We start from the raw sequence: 20943 nt of genomic DNA, 5'->3' as shown, positions 1-20943 counted from the left end.
GATTGGGACAGTGGAGCTGCAGCTGCCCAACAGACACTAGTAGCCTACACGTAACGGTAACTAACGCACGGAGGAGATTGGAGAAGCGACGCACGGAGGATAGAGGCTACACACATAATTACAACAAACTATGTCGATACTTCTAGCCGCCCTACTATGTAAGTTGAATGTTTTGGTTTACATTTTAACGGAGTTTTAAATTCACATGTGAAATCTATTTGAAATTGTTTAATTAGGATTTGTATAGGCTATATTGCGCATTTTAACTACATTTCAAATTGTGTTTATTTCTATAGTAATAAATAGCTGGGGCTTTCTTTGATCTGTTGCTAGTAGTCTAGTCTACATTGTAACATTATGTTGCAATTACAACACATTGTTCTTGTTAGCAGTCATGGATGGAGAATGCATTCATGTGACATTGATTTAAATCAAACTATTAAACAACATGGCCGTGGGAAATGGGAATGGTACTTGTTGTAATGTTAGGCCCACGTACTGTGCCACACGAGAGAGGATATGTTTTGGTATTGTGTTTACTTTTGAACTTTATTAATTGGGGGACCGAGAAAATGTTTGACTAGCATTTTGCATGGCTCCATGAAAACCTTTTCAAAGCTAGCTACAGTTGAATTGATGTCGAATAGTAACTATAGGCTATAATACTGTATAAGTTATAACTTGTTGGGAGAAAGTATTGAAACCTATATATGACTGAAATGCCTCCACTTTCGCAGCGGTAGGGTGGTCGTGCGCCTTTGCGCAGGAAGACCCGGGTCAGTGCACAAAGGGCAGCTGCTACCCGGCCACAGGAGACCTCCTCATCGGTAGAGCCCACCAGCTCCACAGCACCTCAACATGTGGAGTCAAACAGCCAGAACCTTTCTGTATCGTCAGCCACTTACAGGTAATGTTGTGCAGTGCTGCTGCTGCTGTAGTCTCAAAGGCAAACCATTGCTTTCTTGACTAGAACTGGCCCAGAGTGTATGTTTCTTTCCCTATACAAAATAGGCGTTTTGTGTTTTGTTATTGGCTAATCGTGGCTAATCGTAACAATTTTATAATGACCATGTAGGTTAGTAAGGTTTTTCACAATTATTGTCTCCACAAATCAGTCCAGAAAAGAGCAATTATTAGGCCCAGTTCTGCATATTTCAGCAGTTATTTCAGCAGCTCTCAAAATTCTGTAGAAAAGTTCCAACGATGTCTGATATTTATCACAGTTCCCTAAATTAAATTGCCCCTTGTTGTTGTTGGCATTTTGGCATTCACTTTATTACATTCAATGGAAGGTTTATAGTTCAGTGTTCATGTCCGCTGGGGGTGGAATTTATGAATAAACAATCTCCAACTTTTCTTTGAACGCCTGCTCTCTTTGTCAGTGTAGTGTAGCCCGGAGTGTGACTGCAGCAAGCAGAGTGGAGGGAGGGATGGTGGTTCTTGAATGTCAGGATCCTCTCTCCCTGACTTGTCTAGACTGTTTCCTCTTCCTAGAAAAAGGCACCCCTATTAAGAATGGTTGAGGTTGATGATGGTCGACCAACAAAAGGCTTTTCTTGAAATTAATTTGTGTCTGTCAAACATCTGCTCCAGATGGGGGTTTATTGTTCTCACCCAGACAGACGTGGATGGAAGAGGCTGCTGAAATGTCTAAATAGCCATACAGAGTCAAACCTCTCCAGAGGTTTTACCCATTTTGACCTGAGATCAGATTCTGAAAATGTCTTCTATATCCTGACAGTTTTCTGAAAAAAGCTATGTTTCTATGTCAGTCGTTCTGACATTTCAAAAATAGCAGACCTACAAGCTCGTAGCGCTATGAGCTTGTAGATCTGCTATTTTTCCAACAGCTAAAGCACAACATAATGCTAACACTAAAAGGGGTTCCCGCCCCAAAATGGGTTTTAAACAGCCAAACAGAGTCAAACCTCTCCAGAGGTTTAAGGGCTGAACTTCAAAAATACTTTTATCAAACAACGTTTGTTGGTTCTTCTGATTAATTCTCTTTTACGGTTTTAAACGAAATTGCAACCAGATGTTGTGTTAACACACATTATTTCTTATTCCATTCAGTTCCCAATATACTTATCTAGATATCAGATAAGTTCATACAAAAAACCCAAGAATTCACTGTAAGGAAAGTTAAGACAGAGAGGCTTTGGTCCTTACAGAGAGCCTCAAATTAAATCAGCCTGAGTATTCTCCTTTTAGAACTTAATTTATCCTAATGTTATCACTGAAATGAACAACACGTTGAAGGAGGATTTTCCCCCACTAGCCCCTTTTTTAAATCGCTTATCCTCCTGTTTATAGCCTAAATAAATAACGACGTTATCACCTATATATAGACACACACACACACACACACACACACACACACACACACACACACACACACACACACGTTAAATATAGTCCTATGTTGTTCTGTGTATAGTCTAGGCCCGGGAAGAATACAATGTGATTCATTTACATTTGTCAAAGTCAAGAAGATAGACTCCCATGCATGAATGAGCTCCTCAAAGTCCAATCCTTATCTCCTCTCCTCGTCTTCCATTCACTGGAAGAAATCAGCACGGCATCAGAGGAATTTCTCTTGACAATAGTCCCTTCTCTCTCCCTGTCTCTCTGCCCCCCCCCTTCACCCTAACCCAGGAGGAGAAGAAATGCTTCACGTGTGACTCCCGGCAGAACCGCGGCGAGCGCATGGACCAGAGCAGTGGTCACCTGATCGAGAACGTGGTCACCATCTACGGTCCCAACCGCCTGAAGACATGGTGGCAGTCAGAGAACGGTAGGAAACGTCCTGGTTGTGGTGGTGGCAGGAACGCAAAGAAAACGTGTTAACCCGTTTCGGGTGAAAACCCCTCTATCTTTTGAAAAATAGCAGATCTACAAACTCATAGCGCGGCACCGAGTGCAGCGCTACGAGCTTGTAGGTCTGCTATTTTTGAAAGATCGTGAAAATGTGTCTCAAATCTTTGAATATATATTCTTTCAGAGTTAAACTGAAATATTCTGGGGGGTCCCTGGAACAACATATTTTCAGATGGGGATCGGCGGCCAATTACATATATCTTTTGGGGTCCTTGACATGAAATAGTTTGAGAACCACTGAAACATGAGGTTTATCAGAGAACTGTCAGGATTTAGAAGACATTTGTAGAATCGTCCTCAGGTCTAAATGGGTTAAGACCCGAGGACCAGATTCTACAAAAATGTTCTTCTATCTAAATCGATCATGAAAGTTTTCTATGTCAGTGATTCTCACACTTTTTCATGTCAAGGACCTAGAATTATCTGTATTTGGCCGTGGACCCCCCCATCTGAAAATATGTTGTTCCACCCCCCCCCCAGAAACAAATATATGAGTCAAAAAAACGATTGCTGTAAAATAATATATATTGAAAGATTTGCGCCACAGTTTCACAATTTTTCCAAAATAGCAGATCTACATGCTCATAGCGCTGCACCCGAGTGCCACACTATGAGCTTGTCAATCTGCTATTTTCCAACAGCTAAAGTTTAAAATAATGGTTAAAAGCTCTTAAGGTGACACAGATTGCACGTTCCCGGGGCCGGGTCCATCAAATGTCACTCCTTTTCGTGTGCTCTCTTCTCCTATTGCTTGGCCCGTAACCAAATATCCTCCAATAGGAGGACAGATAACATCAAAGGGAAAGCCCAGTAATGGTTGACCAGCTAGACACCGTGACCTGGCTGTGAACGCTGGAATTATAGGGCTGACCCTTTGGGAATGATTACCTTTATGATGTCAGGATGTATAGCTTGGCTTGTAAATATCCCTGGAAAACACTATTATTAACGTTATTAATGCAGTTTGGTGTCAGGGAGAGAAGAAAAGAAAAATCTCTTTCGGGTCTCTCAGAGTATGAATGCTGGTGGATTTCGCAGTGTCATGCTGGTTTTGGAAATAAATGTTACATACTTACTTTAAAGACATGAATGTTTAATGTATGTTTTAAGTGTATAAAATAATGTTTTCTGTTTCTGGATCAAACCGGATACACTGAATCAAATAAAGACATTGGAATCAAATATATGAGCCATACTGAGAGAGAGAGAGACATTAATTTGAAGTAGTTTAGTTTTCTAACCCAAAAAACATTAATCCAGGATGAATTGCCTTCCAGTAATTCATTGGGGAGGTCTTTATTATTTTGGGGGGATGGGTGGGGGGGTAGGAAAGCGCGCTGGGGAGATTCCTCAGGAAGAACGGGAGCGATGTTAATTCTCAGTGGACTGTAGCTGCCAGACAGACATGAGGAAAAGAGGCGAGGAATGTTTCATTCATTCAGGGAGAGCTTAATACTATTGCAGTAGAACCGTTTCCAACTCTGACCTAGTAGTAGATACACCAATTCTGTACGGTCAAAGCCCAAACCACGCCAAAGGGTCGGGTTGGGATGAAACGTTAAAAAAAAAGAAGTAAACCACACCAAAGGGTCGGGTTGGGACGAAAGGTTTTTTTAAGGTAGACCACACCAATGCAACTCATTGAGTTGCAAGGAGTTGCATTGGTGTGGTTTACTTTACAACCGTTTTGTCCCGTCCCGACCCTTTGGTGTGGTTTGGGCTTAAAAGGCAACTGGAAATGGATTCAATTCATGTGGAACGTATAACTCTTGACAGACTGAATGTCTTCCTCGCTACTGTGGGAATTAAAGGTTCATTCAAGGATATATAACACCCATATAATCCCACCATGGAACATTAAGCCCTGCACACGCACAGCAGGCTCCTTTGTTGTAATTAGCCTTTCTTTCGACGCGGAAACTAACGATGTTTGAAATGAGCATTGAGACTCCGAAAGAGATTTGATGGGCTCATTTTGTTAACAGCTGCGTAAAAGCCCTGCCAACATGCATTGCAATCTGGAACGGAGGAGCGGAAAGAGTCAAGCTGAGGAATCATCTATCTATCCAATACATTAATTTACATTAATTGTACTGCGTTTGCAGCAGGGATAGTGAAGCGGTCAGGAGTGGAGGATAACTGATGTTTCTAGCTTGTTTTTCTTGGCCTGGTGAAAATCCAGCTCGCTGTTGATGTTTTCGTTTCTCCCTCTTCTCTTCCTCTCCCTGTTATAGTTTGACCATGTCCCACAGCAGCAGCAGCAACAAGTTGCATCAAACAGAAAGTTAATGGCACAGACAAAGCAAAAAGGAGAATACAACATGTTACGCGTCCCCGTTGTGACAAAGCCCACACTAAACCCTCTATACTTCCTGCCTCCCCTTTCATTTCCAGGCAAGGAGAATGTGACCATTCAGTTGGACCTGGAGGCCGAGTTTCATTTCACCCACCTTATCATGACCTTTAAGGTAAGGCTTCAACCAATGAGAACACCTTATCATGACCTTTAAGGTAAGGCAACCGATGAGAACTTGAAGCAGTCTGGAGTCCACCCTTGGTAGGGGGGCGTGAGGGGCCGGATAGCTCACAGCAGGGGGGGTGGGGGTCGGGGGGGTAAGAGGATGCCGGGTCCAACTTCAGATTAGCCGGTTCTCCCTGGGAGGTCTATTCTTTCTCACTCTCTTTCTTTCTCTGCGTTGCACTTTGTGTCTCTCTCTCTTTCTCTCACTCTCTGTCTGATGTGTTTCTCTCTACTCCCACACACACAATCACAACGCACACATACAGCTGTGGGTGAGTTTGTGGAATGTGGAGGGGGGGGGGGGGGTCTTAGGCTATGATCTCTCTACGTCTGGGTCGTATCGTTTTACTCAGCGAGAGGTAGAGGCTCTGCCAGAGGATTTATTTATGTACAAAGTCACGTTACGTATACAGACAGAATCCCGCCAGCTATAGGCTCAACTCTGGGTGAAGTCATCAGGTTCACGTTGAAGTGTAACAGCTGTGCAACATTCATTCACACAATACTGTACAGTGTGTGCTGCTGTGAACCACAAAGACAAGACAAGACAGTCAGACATACTGTACTGGCAGACCTGTTTGCCTGTGTCAGCAGCACCGCTTTTAGTTGTGGAAAGGAGATGAGACCTGAGGACGATCCTAGAAATGTCTTCTAAATCCTGACAGTTTACAGAAAAACCCATGTTGTGTCATCACTTACAAATCTTCTAGATTATAGAGTCGTCTATCCTGATTGGATAAAATCGGTATCCCAGGTTCATTTTCAGTTTCTGAAAATGCATTTTCTGTTTAATAAAAAGCTGGAGAGACATGGAAACTCCTGTTACTGCACAGACACTTTATACAGCAATGAGTACTATTACTATTTAGAACTTTTAAACACTTATTGTAACCAAAGAAAATAACTTGCACTACCTTTAAACTCAGCGAGTCTACATTTGTAACTCGGTGAGTTACAAATTGATAAATGAACAGTGAGTGTTTTACTGTGTGCACACTGCACGGGACACGTTTAATTACGGTAATGGCCAAATGGATGTTTTATGTCTCGCCGAGACGATCAGCGATATTTCAACCCCCAAGACAGACCACCATCTGCGCTGTACCTGGACAAATGCCAGTGGGGAGTGTGTGTGTGGATGTCAACAACACCTGTGTTGACTCAAACTCCTAATTTTGTGTTATAGATTATATAAGTGATGATGGGGCAGTGCCACACACTTCAGAGTTGGCACTGAAGTCAACGAACACCTGTGTTTACTCAAACTCCTAATTTTGTGTTATAGATTATATAAGTAATGATGGGGCAGTGCCACACACTTCAGAGTTGGCACTGAAGTCAACGAACACCTGTGTTTACTCAAACAAACACATTTATATTAGCTTACTAACGGCTGTGCTTGCAGCACTGTCAGCGCTGTGTCAAACCATTCATTTCCTATTGCACTATACTATAGTTTTAATCTATTATTTAATCTACAAGCTTGTGAGCTTGTAGATCGGCTATTTTCGCAATATTTATTATACTTCGCTATACTCACCAATACAAAGACGGTTTTGGTCATTAGAAAGACTACTTTCCCTGGTGGACGCACTCTGAGCACCCAAACCACACACACAAAATGCAGTTTTTGTCCAGAGAAGGGAAAATCTCGTCTATGGGGGGTTTCTCTTGGCAATATCGGTAGAGGGCGCAGTGGAGTAACTAAAAGTATTTTTCTTCGGGTGCAAAAAATGAGTGTTCATTTGACCGTAAGAGTTAACAGATGCTGACGAGTATGTTTTGTCTCCCCTCTCCCTCCCCCTCCCCCCGCCAGACCTTCCGACCAGCTGCCATGGTGATTGAGCGCTCGTCTGATTTCGGGAAGACCTGGCAGGTGTACCGTTACCTGGCCTACGACTGCGAGGCGGCCTTCCGCCAAGTATCCCAGGGTCCCATGCAGAACGTGGACGACATCATCTGCGATTCGCACTACTCCGACATCGAGCCGTCCACCGAAGGAGAGGTGCGTTTCGTTTTCAGCGTTAGCGAACGTTACCCGGAGTCGTTACCGGATTGTAGTTTTATGTAACTTTTTTTAGGATACGTGGATGAGTATGCAGGTGTCAGTATGCTGACTTGAGTTGACAATATGGTGTTCTTGTTTCAGGTCATTTTCCGTGTTCTGGACCCGGCGTTCTACATCGATGACCCGTACAGCCCCAGAATCCAAAGTATGTCCTGGTGACTTCCAGTTTTGATTGATTTAGTAGACTAATACTAATGACGAAAAAATGTTCGTCGACTACGTTTTTTCACTGACGAAAACTAAATGGAAACTAAATGAATACTACGGTATGATGACTAAAACTAAGACTAAATATATTGACAATAATTTGTCAACAACTAAAAACTAGACAAAAATGTTAGGAAGGTACTAGTGGACAAGAGATCCAGACAGTAGTAAGTAATTGTACAGATGGTTTGCATGCTGAAAATAGCTGATCTACAAGCTCACAGCTTGTAAGCGTGTGTGTGTGTGTGTGTGTGTGTGTGTTTTAAATAATGTTTAAAAGTGGTTCAAAGCTAAGGTGGCACAGGTAACAAACTAAACACAATAAAGTTGAAATTTGGAGATTCGGCGTTTCTTCTTGGCCCCGACTGGGACCATATATATATAATATAGGTTGAAAGCTCCACCGATCAACAACCGCTAAAACCACATCTTCTCTCCAAACAGACATGCTTAAGATCACCAACCTCCGGGTGAAGTTCACCAGGCTCCACACGCTGGGCGACAACCTCCTGGACTCTCGGGTGGAGATCAAGGAGAAGTACTACTACTCCATCTACGACATGGTGGTCCGCGGGAACTGCTTCTGCTACGGGCACGCCTCCAAGTGTGCCCCCGTCGAGGGGGCGCTGGCAGTGGAGGGCATGGTGAGTCCTTCTTCTGTCCTGTGGAAGACCGTTTCATGGTCACGATGGGGCAGTTAACCCATTTTGACCTGAGATCAGATTCTAAAAAATGTCTTCTACATCCTGACAGTTTTCTGAAAAAGCTATGTTTCTATGTCAGTCGTTCTTCGATTTTTCAAAAATAGCAGGACCTACAAGCTCGTAGCGCGCCACTCTGTGGCACGCTATGAGCTTGTAGATCTGCTATTTTTCAATAGCTAAAGCATGACATAATGCTAACAAAGCAAAGGGCTTCACAGTATGTCCATCGGTCTATGTCAAAGGTAGGATCCAAGGCCTTCAGCACAACCTGTTATGGAAATGGACAAAAATAATCAAACATGCTTTTTGTCATAATAAGGTCAGTGTGTGTGTGTGTGTGTGTGTGTGTGTGTGTGTGTGTGTGTGTGTGTGTGTGTGTGTGTGTGCTCGCGTGTGCGTGCATGTCTGCGTGTCTGCGTGCAACTAAATATGATTGGTGTTACTCAGTCTCTTAGTCATCATCCAATATTGTGTTTATTTGTGATGAGCCTAGCTGAGCTGTAGAACAGCTGGACGTGTGTTTCTGTTTATTCATACTTATGTGTGTGAGAGTATTAGACAAAGGAAGAGAAGAGCAAACAAAGTGTTTCCTGTTTAGTCTGTGTTATCCCCTGTGTGGTTTATACAGTGACCGTAAAGCTCAGTATGAAATGAGGGAGGTCTACTCTGTACAAAGCCTACAGTAAATAGGTCTCAGAATCGTAGCACACAGTCACACACGCACGCACGCACGCACGCACACACACACACACACACACACACACACACACACACACACACACACACACACACACACACACACACACTTCAAACACCAAACTTTCCCAAAGCAAAGAGAAACATAAACCTATTAGGCGGTGCTTTGTTTCCATGATTTTTGTGTTTTCCAAATACATTTTGGAAAACAGGCTGCAAGGGCCCTATTTTCGTCAGTGCTAAACCCTTTATCCCTAAACTAGTGAAAACAAAAGGCAAAGACGTTTAGGCATAAGGGGTTTAGCATGGACGAAGATAGGGCCCCTATAGGGGCTCCATTTCTGTCACCGCTAAACCCCTTATCCCTAAACTTCTTTGCCGTTTTCTTTTTTTTACTATTTTGAAATACATTTTTTAATAGTTCAACTAGCCAATCTACATTGACACGTTGTGAGCTTGTAGACTGGCCATTTTAACTATTCAACTATTCATGCAAAATAGTAAAAAAAGGCAAAGAAGTTTAAGGATAAGGGGTTTAGCGGTGACGGAAATGGAGCCCTAGATTCGTGTCTCTTTTATTACCAATTTATATTATTATTGTCCAAGGAAGCTCCATGTGGTCATTATTATATGTAGCACCTCTGAGTCATTGGGCCAGTATGTCTGCATTGTCCTCACAGACTAACTAACACAGACCAGATGTGATGAGGCTGACCAAACATGTAAACATTTCCTGCTCCCTTTCAGGGGGGTTAGATGAGGCTGGAATGAAAATGTCTCTCATATTGTTCTTCTGGGCTCTCCCGCCATGCTTTTTTAGTGGTAGACACTAGACAGCTATGTGTGTGGCTGGGTCTGTCCCTGCTTGGCTGTGTCCGAGCACGGAAATAGCGTTTTAGCGTTTGTCTGACGGGTCTGATTCTTTTAAATCAGGGATATGATTATGACATCTTTATTTCAGGAAGTGTTTTTGGCATGCATATAGCTCCCATCAGCTGTTCATTTCTTGCCTCTTTCTGCTTTTGGGGTTCATTCATCATGACAATGTTCTGTGGTCAAAATGAGTTGGTCAAGATTATAACTCAGACGTTTTTCTTTTGACAAGCCAGTGTATATATGTGGAAACGTATTTGTATTGTAAATAAGATAAGAGACACCCTACGGGTGTCTGTGTGTGTGTGTGTGTGTGTGTGTGTGTGTGTGTGTGTGTGTGTGGAACGAGCTTAAATCTTTACCTCTTCTTCCCATTCTTAGTTTCTTGGGGTAAATAACACGTTCGGAATTATGCACAAAAACTAATTTCACCCACTTTTTAACTTTAAAACTGTGATGTGACAATACAGATGATTCTGATTCTGACCTGTGTGTGTGTGTGTGTGTGTGTGTGTGTGTGTGTGTGTGTGTGTGTGTGTGTGTGTTCTCTCAGGTGCACGGTCACTGCATGTGCAACCACAACACCATGGGGCTGAACTGTGAGAAGTGCCAGGACTTCTACCACGACCTGCCCTGGAGACCCGCCGAGGGGCGCAACACCAACGCCTGCAAAAGTCAGTACCCGTTATTTAGAAGAAAAAACGTCACGTCACCCATAGTACGATGTTGTGTACGTCAAATACAGAAAATAATCCTAACAGTTTTCTAAAATACCTACAGTATGTCTCTATGTCAGTAGCCTCGGAAACCCAGCCGTTTTTATTTCCAGGGAGAGAATAAAAAAGTCTGGGACCGAGTCCACTTCAATTCGGCATTGAGTAGCGCAAACATCGCCCACTCTCTGCTGATTTCTGATCGTCTGCACCTTTGTTAAATTGACACACACTCACACATGTACACACACACACACACACACACACACACACACACACACACTCCTCTCTGTCGCTCTAATGAATTAGTCTCATGTCGCGCAGCTGCACATAGTTTCTCCTGGCGGATCCTGCCGGGAGCTGCCTATGCCATAAAAAGCATAGGTGAGTTCCAGGCTACTATGTCAGTGGTTCTCAAACTATTTCATCTCAACGACCCCTTGAATGAATGAATAGCCGTCACTGCAGGCGAGATTCTTGTGTCATTGTCTGCAGATAATCCTTTCAGCTCGCCGGGATTTGTGTTATTTGTTCAGCAAACAAGAGTAATTGCATCGCCTGTTAGCCATTGTTTACACTTTACAGCACAACATCTGGCTGCTGTAAACAATGAATGTTCTGCCCACTGTCCACAGGCCACACCCACCCTCTGTCAATGGTGGAAAGTGTACTCAACTGTTTGACTTAGGTTAAAGTATCAATACTGCAATATAGAAATGCTCCGTTACAAGTAAAAGTACATAATTCAAAATGTACTTGAGTAAAAGTACAAAAGTATCAGTATCAGAATGCATTTAAAGTACCAAAAGTGAAAGTACTCATCATGCAGAATGTCTCATTTCATTTTGAAAATAGTCTCATTTCATAGCATAGAAAATAGCAGATCTACAAGCTCACATTGCGTCTTGTAGGCTGAAGTGGTTAATGTATGTTAATGTATGTTTGTAATAATAATCAAAATCTACAAAGTAACTAGTAACTAAAGTTTTCAAATACATGTAGTGGAGTAAAAAGTACACATATATTTGCCTCCAAGATGTAGTCGAGTAGAAGTCAAAGTACTGGCAAATGGAAATGATTCAAGTAAAGTACAAATGCCTCAAAATTGTACGTAAGTACAGTACTTGCGTAAATGTACACCACTGCCCTCTCTCACACTTTCTTTTACTCTCGTCTCCCACAGAGTGCAACTGTAACCATCACTCCACCTCCTGCCACTTCGACATGGCGGTGTACTTGACTTCGGCCAACGTCAGCGGTGGAGTCTGTGACGACTGCCTGCACAACACCATGGGCTACAACTGTGAACAGTGCAAGCCTTTCTTCTACCAGCACCCCGAGAGGGACATCCGGGACCCCAACGTCTGTGAACGTGAGTGCCCCCCCCCCCCCCCCCCCCAGGTGCTTGAAATGCGCCTGGACTACATTTTGCACGCACCACTACTGACGACCATGAAGATGACCTTGCTGGACACTTTTTCATGATTGGCTGCCTCTACGCTGCCTCTACGCCAATGGGGGACTTACCCATAAAACCCATAGTCTGAACGGCATAAAAACCTGTACTCTGAACGTGTACAGTGGCAGCATTTTAATGTTATGATGAGCTGACTGAAGCTAGAGGAATGCCATAACAAAACACAGCGAGTGAACCAACAACAGAACATCAGATACGAACGAAATCGGTCACTATAAAGAGCTTGTTGCACCTAGCAGTTATGATAGTCATTCTTGTTTTTTAAATGTTTCTCAAACGTTTTGATGATGCCAGGGAGAACCTACACAGTCAAAATCTTCAGCGTTTAAAGCCGAAGTCCGTAAAACTTTAATGTCTGCAATTTAGCAACTTAATCCAGAGCGATTTACAGTAAGCAAGAGCCTGGAATCAGTGTGTGTTCCCTCTTTCTCACACACACACAAAAAAAACACCCTCTCATCTTTCCACAACTGACAACCCTTTTATTTTTAGCACTTATCTCATATATTTTCTTTTCCTCTCTTTGATGAGACCTCCGTGGTCAGGAGTTGAGAGAGAACACCTGGGCTTTGAAGCGTTATCGGCTTCTTTTTCACAGACCGACCCTAACCTCAGCTCATATATCATCTCATGTCCCCCTGGCGGTTGAAACACAAGGGGCTTAATGAGGCCTTGAGGGGCACCCCCCCACCACCCCAGTCAAATGTGTGGTGAGGGGAGCATGTGTGTGTGTCGGCAGGCGCTCGCTGCTGTGTTTTGGGTTTTGAGAGGCGCGGCTAGCGGTTTCGTTGAGGCTCCTAGGTCGCTGTCGAGTGGAGTCCTTGTATGTCCCAGACATTGGAAGTATGTGTGTGTGTGTGTGTGTCTGTGTGTGTCTGTGTGTGTGTGTGTGTGTGTGTCTGTGTGTGTGTGTGTGTGTGTGTGTGTGTGTGTGTGTGTGTGTGTGTGTGTGTGTGTGTGTGTGTGTGTGTGTGTGTGTGTGTGTGTGTGTGTCTGTGTCTGTGTGTGTGTGTGTGTGTGTGTGTGTGTGCGTGTGCGTGATATTTAGAACTCTAAAACTAGCCTAACACTAAAACATTTCAGATGACTATAAAACTAAATTAAGTTTTATTCCAAAGACTATGGGCTCCATTTTCGTCAACGCTAAACCCCTTATCCTTAAACTTCTTTGCTTTTTTTAAAAACTATTTTGCAAAAAAAATTTGAATAGTTAAAATGGCCAGTCTACAAGCTCACAACGAGTCAATGTAGATTGGCTAGTTGAACTATTCAAAAATGTCTTGTCTGCCATCCTTATCAGGTCATGCTTTGGCCTCCTGTAGCATTAGACTCTGTGATTCGCCAGGGTGCTTTGACCTCCTGTAGCATTAGACCCTGTGATTCGCCAGGGTGCTTTGACCTCCTGTAGCATTAGACCCTGTGATTCGCCAGGGTGCTTTGGCCTCCTGTAGCATTAGACTCTGTGATTCGCTACAGCTCTCACTTGCATTCGCCACCCTGTGTCTATTACGTGTGAAGTAACGAAAACACGAATGCTTGAACATTTTCCTGTGACGTTCAGGATTGCCTTGAGAATATATATTTATATAAAAGGAGCACACAGTGTTTCCTGCTTCTGGGTTCAGATGCGACGTACGTTCTGTAAGGGGCCCTGGATGTTTCCTTTCCTTTGTTTTCAACTACACCAAGAGCAGAGTGTCTTTGTTAGGTATTGTTTATTGTGGCTATAGAGACATGGCTTTTCTCGTCTCATCAATCTATTTTCTGTCACTCCATGAACATCTGAATCCTGCCATATACTCTTGGATTCTAACTGATTGAGTGACTTGTTGATTTTAGTCCTATACCTCATTGAATAGATCAGGACTAAACAACTTAGGATGGCTTAGGGGCCACTCGGCAAAAAGTCGAAGGGCTGCAAGCTACAAAATGTCAGTATTGTTTTAACAGACAAGACTTGTAGCACGACTGGTCTAAAAATGGAGGAAACAGAGTAAAATCCACATTTCCATCTATAAAGGCCAAACCTCAATGAACAAAAACATTTGTGATTAATGATGAAGTTACAAAATGAGGCTTTAATCACAAAATGTGAAGAGAACATATATTGAACAGATTATGACAGGTAAATAAATACACAGCTGACATCAGGCCATATCACTTTCTCTTGGAACAAACGACTACAATCTTGTTCAAAACAATGAAAATAACCAATTTTATTGGTATGACCGTGACAGGCCGCAGGTTGAGTAGCACTGGAATAGATACGCATAACTGTATACAGTACACAGACAGGCAGGCTTAGGTAAGGTTTTGAATGAATCCCAGTGAGCATAGCAATAGTATACTACAATAATTGACACCGTCCGTGTTAAAAGCTCTAACTTTTGTCAATCCGTGTGTGTGTCTGTGCAGCGTGCGACTGTGACCCGGTGGGCTCTCAGAACGGCGGCGTGTGTGACAGGATGACGGACGTGCACTCGGGGCTGATCGCTGGCCAGTGTCGCTGTAAGGCCAACGTGGAGGGCGAGCGCTGTGACCAATGCAAAGCAGCCTTCTACGGCCTGAGTGACCTCCCACAGGGCTGCCAGGGTAAGACGACTGACCAACCAACATGCACGCTGTTGTAAATGTGCATGAATGAACTTAATAAGTGTGTCAGGTAAATGAGGTAAGCAAAATTCCTGAATCACAAACAATGAAAATGGCAGCAAAATCAAAAGGTTAATTGAATTCTGAGTAAAACTGTGTACCAACAAGACCCCAAGGGATCTGTAGTCTTGTTGGTTATTATCTGATCTGTTTCTTTAAGGCTTAAAGAAACAGATCAGATAATCACAGATATTCCTATGTTCTTGGAATCTTCAATGTATTATTGATAATGTAATGTCACATATTTTATTTTGTGCTTCATGCTAAAGCATGCAAGGGGATCTCATTGTAATATTGTCTGTATGACTTGCATGACTTACTAAATGCCTGAAATCCATTGCAAATGTACTGGAAACTAATGGTGACCTTGTTTCACTCCAGCCTGCACCTGCAACCCTCTGGGAACCAGAGGGGGTGGAAGTCCCTGCGACTCAGACACAGGAGACTGTTACTGCAAAGCTCTGGTGACCGGCCGGGACTGTGACCAATGTCTGGTGAGTTTATAAAGCCCAAACCACACCAAAGGGTCGAGACGGGACAAGGCGGTTTTAGCGTCCGTCCCCCCAGTGGTGTGATTCATCCTGTTGCACGTCGACTAGAGTGATTCAACTGGTTCAATTCAATGGCCCAAACCATACCATGAAACTCCTCTTTGCATGGCGACCCTTTAGTGTGGTTTGGGCTTTAAAAAAAAAATTTAGTTTGTATTATTAAATAACTATTGTATCCATATGTATGGAAAAGTATTGTAACACAGTAAAGCTGGTTCATTTGCCATGGTTAGAGAAGTTATCTGTACTATTAAGCGTTATTGGTGGTGGTGAGGTGACCACCGAACTACAACATGACGTCACGAGCCGCGGTGAAGAACAAACCACCACCACCGCCTCCAGCCCTTCTCTCTGTTTTTTACTCACCACCGCTCAACGTTATTTCAGCTCCGGTGGTCAGCTCACCACCGGAGCGGTGGTCACCTCACCACCGAAAATCCAGACTATGAATGAGCCTTTATGCTACTGATGTTGGCCGGTCTTGTATCGATATGCATTCTCCCCTTGAATCATTTCCTAATACGATTTGTCCTGGGTTCTCGTGTGTACTCACGTACAGTATCATAACACACCATAATCCATCTTTCCTGGGTTGTGGCTTTACCTCAGCTTGGTGTAACCACTAAGTGGTTTTCTGGCTGTCCTTGCTTAGCGTCCCGCCCCTTGCTGCAGCTGTAAATCTCTGGTCATGAAACCCCTCCACTCCACCCCTCCCCACCCCACCCCTTCAACCATCCCAACCTCAAAGAACATCCACTTTTAAAGTGGAACATGGTGGGAGGGCGGCATTAACGCCATCATTGAAGGCCTTGTTTTTTTTAACAATACATATTTGTGTGTGTGTGTGTGTGTGTGTGTGTGTGTGTGTGTGTGTGTGTGTGTGTGTGTGTGTGTGTGTGTGTGTGTGTGTGTGTGTGTGTGTGTGTGTGTGTGTGTGTGTGTGTGTGTGTGTGTGTGTGTGTGTTCTACAGCCTCAGCACTGGGGTCTGAGCAACGACATGGACGGCTGTAGACCATGTGACTGTGATGCGGGAGGAGCGTTTAACAATGAGTGAGTTCATACTTCGACTTTTTCAACGGTTTCATCTTCTGAGCCAATTGTCTTAGATCTCATCCCAGTGAAATAGGGTGTAGGGGGGCAGTATTAGTATAATTAGTATAATTTCATCTTGTCTGGAAATGTTAAAATAATCATACTATACATGATAGATTGAGAAATTACTGCCTATAAGGAAGGCCCTTGGTTAACCCAGTTTGGGCGGGAAGGGAACCCCTTTTGGTGTTATTCTTTAGCTATTGAAAAATAGCAGATCTACAAGCTCATAGCGTGCCACTTGGTGGCGCGCTACGAGCTTGTAGGTCTGCTATTTTTGAAAAATCGAATAACGACTGACATAGAAACGTAGCTTTTTCAGAAAACTGTCTGGATGTAGAAGACATTTTTAGAATCAGGTCAGAATGGAGGAAACAGGAATAAATCTTCTCTCTCTCTCTCTGTCCTCCCAGCTGTTCCCAGGAGACGGGTCAGTGCGTGTGCCGGGACCACATGTTTGGCCGGCGCTGCGACCAGGTCCAATCGGGCTTCTACTTCATCGCTCTGGACCATTACACCTACGAGGGAGAGTTCGCACACTTTGGACCTGTGAGTTTAATTTCAACCGTTTTTAACTGAAAACGGGTTCAGACTTACTTATAAGTTCCCCATGCAGTGCTTTTATTTCCCCCAAATAAAATTTTAAACTTTCTTTTTCTTCTCATGACAAAAGCCTCGACCTTCATCTTGTTTCTATAGTGCTTAAGACCGGTGTCAATCAGCATTCAGGCATTATTCTTTGGGTAAACTGCATTGGAAAAATCCAGAAAGTGAATCCAGTTCTCTACCAGGGAGATTAAAACCAATTTCAACATTATAGGCAACATAATAAATCTTGTGATAATAGCAGATCTACAAGCTCGCAAAGTGTTGCATTGTGTCCTGTTGTGAGCTTGTCGATCTGCTATTTTCATGTGACACAAAATAAGTGGTTCTTATAATATACCAATCATTTGCAATCCTTAGTTATAAATGAATGATTTTGCCATAATACCCCGTTCACGTCCTTCAGCCTCCTTGCACGGACTGACTGTTTGTTCTAGGATTCCTCTTAGAGTTGTACTGATACGTTTGAAAGCAGTGCATGGTTTTGGCCCCCAGCTATAGAGTTTTTAATTACATGCGAGTCAGAGTGCAGAGTTCCTCTGGCTGTTCCTAAAGTCCAGAGTTGGCTTTTGTTGGCAGGGTCACTGCGATGTGTGTGTGTTTTTTTTATTATTTTTTTTTATGCACAATAAGCAGCACCCTGACTCTGTTTTACCAGAATGGAACAGAGCCTTCATTAATATCAGCTGTAACACCTGTGAAGGAAGTAGGGAAGTGGCCCAAGTTCGCATATGCATATTGACCATTGACTCCTCTTCTTCTTCCTTCAGGGAGTGACGCTGGTACCGAGGCCACACCCACAGGACCGTAACCCCACCTGGACTGGCACAGGATTGGTCAACGTCCCAGAGGGCGCCTACCTGGAGTTCTCCATCGACAACCTCCCCCACTCCATGGAGTACGACATCATCATCCGTTACGAGCCACAGGTGTGAATGAAGCCTCTTCTGTAATATTTACACTCACAACTTCAGACTCCATCTTAGCCCGCAGCTCTTGAGGTAGCACTAGCCTCGACGACCTTACAGGCGGATGCAAAGGCGCAGTTTATGTAATCTAGATAGCATTTTATGTAGACATAGCACTCTATAGTGTATACCATATCATAGCTTTACTGTACAGTTTTTCTACTGTTAGGGCCGATTCATACTCCTATTTTACCGCTGTAGTGCCAAAATGATTTAGGCTCGTCAGAAACTTTCAGTAGCACCGAAGAGCCGACTTTGGGACGATTTATTACGTGTTGTTCTTGCTTACTTACTTGTCTGCTAAATGCCTACATTGTAATTGTATATGTTTAAGGTTGCAGGGTCTTAAGGGCCCAATTTTTTTGTCTGTGCCTTAGCCCTTATGCCTAAAATTATTTTCTTTTTTTTTTAAATAAAGAATAGGGCCCCTTCAAGTCTTTTCATTTAAAAAAGCAATAAGCCACGTGAGGCCGTAGTTACTGTGAAAGCTAGGCTACACAACATCGCATTTCACTGCGTGCTCACATAGCTGCTGTAAATTCCACAGACTCTTGTGGTTTATTGCTTTAATTTGTAACAAGAAATGTACAGATGTGAAGGGTTTGTTTATACTGTATCTATTCTGTACGCTCACACGAGTTAACCCATTTTAGGCGGGAACACCTTTTGGTGTTAGCATCATGTTATGCTTTAGCTATTGAAAAATAGCAGATCTACAAGCTACCGAGTGGCGCGCTACGAGCTTGTAGGTCTGCTATTTTTGAAAAATCGAAGAACGACTGACAGAAACACAGCTTTTTCAGAAAACTGTCAGGATGTAGAAGACATTTTTAGAATCTGATCTCAGGTCAGAATGAGTTAATTTACCACCTACCTAACCTGCTGTTTGTGTGATGTCTGCACAGCTGCCAGAGCAGTGGGAGGAGGTCCTGATGACAGTGATGCGTCCGGGCTCCATCACGGCAGACAGCCGCTGTGTCAACACCATGCCCGACGACGACAACCAGATGACCTCGCTCCACCCCGGCTCACGGTACGAGAGGCCACGGCTATACTTTATCACTCCGTCTCCAGTATTCATGTACCGCTGCCGAGAGTGTACAAATGTAACCAACTCTGCCCTTATTATCGGTTCATTTGGTTACATTTGTACTCTTTTCTTTTCCCAGCATACATTTGGCTATATTTGTGTAATGCCCGGGAATCGAACCTGGGTTTCCCGCGTTGAAAACCAACATCTTAACCACTAATCCAAAGGGACATTGATTTGATTTTGATTTGATTATCTTTATTTTGAAACCTTCAGGTAAGACAGTCAAATAAGAAAAAAGAAAAAACAATATATATATTATATAACCACAATGCATGTATATTTATTTTTTGAATGAAATAAGAAAATTATAATGACAACAATGTGATCATTGGTCTTGCACCTGAAGTTCAAAAAGGAGTAGGAAGAAGTAAAAACTTATTTACTCCTACCCCCAATAAACATATAATCCAAATGTAACAGCATCCATACATACATACACACGTACATGTGTCCATGTGTATGTAAGAACAATAAATGAGAAATCAAGTACCGGTATAATAATTAAGAAATCAAGTATAATAATTAAGAAATCAAGTATAGCCCGAGACCATCAACGTGCCTCATCCTCCACTCTGTAATAGTTAAGTAATTACTTTTTGTACATCCTCTTAAATTGTACAATGTTGGTGCTTTGTTTGAGTTCTACAGCCAGACCATTCCACAAATTGACCCCACAGATTGTTATACATTGACTTTTCATGGTAGTGTGGACAAGAAGTTTCTTCAAATTTAGCTCCCCTCTTAAATTATAACCCCCCTCTCTGTCAAAAACATTGCTCAGGGGAGATATTAGACTTTTGAGGCCATCGGGAAGAGGCTGAGAGCCACTCTGCTAAACCAGCATCGCAGGTTCCATTTGGTGCCACTTGCACGTACACGCTATAGGCAGATCTCCCTTTCCAGCTCATGCCAAGTAGATATTAGTCAATGTTTGACTGTGTGATGATGATGAGTCTACACAGTGGCTCTTTGCGTCCACCTGTGTTTAGACTGCATAAACACAGCCCTAGCGAATAAACAGTGCGTGGTCTTCATGTCTGCGTTTCTCTCCACAGCTATGTGGCTCTTCCCAGGCCGGTGTGTTTCGAGACCGGTCTCAACTACACCCTCCGTCTCAGCCTTCCTCTCTACTCCGCTGGCAGTGACGTGCAGTCGCCGTACACACTGATTGACTCCGTGAGTACACGCACGCACGCACGCACGCACGCACGCACGCAACCACGCACGCACCGTGAAAATGTCTTAACTGTTTAAGCTTGTTCATCCCATAGAATTGTCTGTATTTGGCCTGAAAATATGTTGTATTTCACGTTAGCTGTGAAAGAATATATAAGATTTGCACACATTTTCACGATTTTCTCAAAAATAGCAGATTTACAAGCTTGTAGATCTGCTATTTTTCAACAGCTAAAGCTTAAAATAATTGTTCAAATAGTTAAAGTCACAGATGCGTTCCAGGTCTTAAGCTTGTGTATATTTAGTCTCACGAGCCTGTCGACTGTATAGCGTCGCTCAACAACGTCCTCTGACGTCCCGTTGTGTCCCCAGATCGTCCTGATGCCTCACTGCAGGAACCTGGACATCTTCTCGGGCTCCGACAGAGCAGGAGACTCCAGCAACGCCTGGGAAACGTTCCAGCGCTACCGCTGTCTGGAGGACAGCATGAGCGTGGTCAAAACCCCCATGACCGACATCTGCCGCAACTTCATCTTCAGCATATCCGCCATGCTGCACCAGGGGGCCAAAGGTACCAGTGTTTGTTTCTGGCGGCATATTTTGATTTTTAGTTTTAGTCCTAGTCTCTTCAATAGTTTTCATTTTAGTTTTCAGTCACATTTTAGTCA

At 43.3% G+C, this 20943-nt stretch overlaps 1 protein-coding gene across 2 annotated transcripts in view; it reads left to right on the top strand.

Moving 5' to 3' along the window:
• lamb1a (laminin, beta 1a) overlaps positions 1-20943 on the top strand; it is a 40207-nt gene continuing 19264 nt past the window's right edge. The window contains exons 1-17 of one of the 2 annotated variants that reach the window (XM_080762582.1): positions 1-158; positions 738-907; positions 2656-2794; positions 5272-5345; positions 7215-7403; positions 7548-7611; positions 8118-8317; positions 10500-10620; positions 11843-12031; positions 14552-14728; positions 15170-15282; positions 16311-16390; positions 16846-16981; positions 17809-17967; positions 18912-19039; positions 20155-20275; positions 20648-20846. In XM_080762582.1, coding sequence (XP_080618708.1) covers positions 131-158; positions 738-907; positions 2656-2794; positions 5272-5345; positions 7215-7403; positions 7548-7611; positions 8118-8317; positions 10500-10620; positions 11843-12031; positions 14552-14728; positions 15170-15282; positions 16311-16390; positions 16846-16981; positions 17809-17967; positions 18912-19039; positions 20155-20275; positions 20648-20846 — 2287 coding nt within the window. In that variant the 5' untranslated portion in view covers positions 1-130. Of the gene's footprint in view, positions 159-737; positions 908-2655; positions 2795-5271; positions 5346-5375; positions 5389-7214; positions 7404-7547; positions 7612-8117; positions 8318-10499; positions 10621-11842; positions 12032-14551; positions 14729-15169; positions 15283-16310; positions 16391-16845; positions 16982-17808; positions 17968-18911; positions 19040-20154; positions 20276-20647; positions 20847-20943 lie in introns of those variants that run through there. The other variant, XM_080762583.1, reaches the window with a different exon arrangement.

This window comes from Protomyctophum bolini (assembly GCF_963924005.1).
Source record: "Protomyctophum bolini genome assembly, chromosome: 4".
NCBI lineage: Eukaryota > Metazoa > Chordata > Actinopteri > Myctophiformes > Myctophidae > Protomyctophum > Protomyctophum bolini.
Note: the sequence above shows the minus strand (reverse complement) of the source record. Positions and strands in the feature narration are given on the sequence as shown.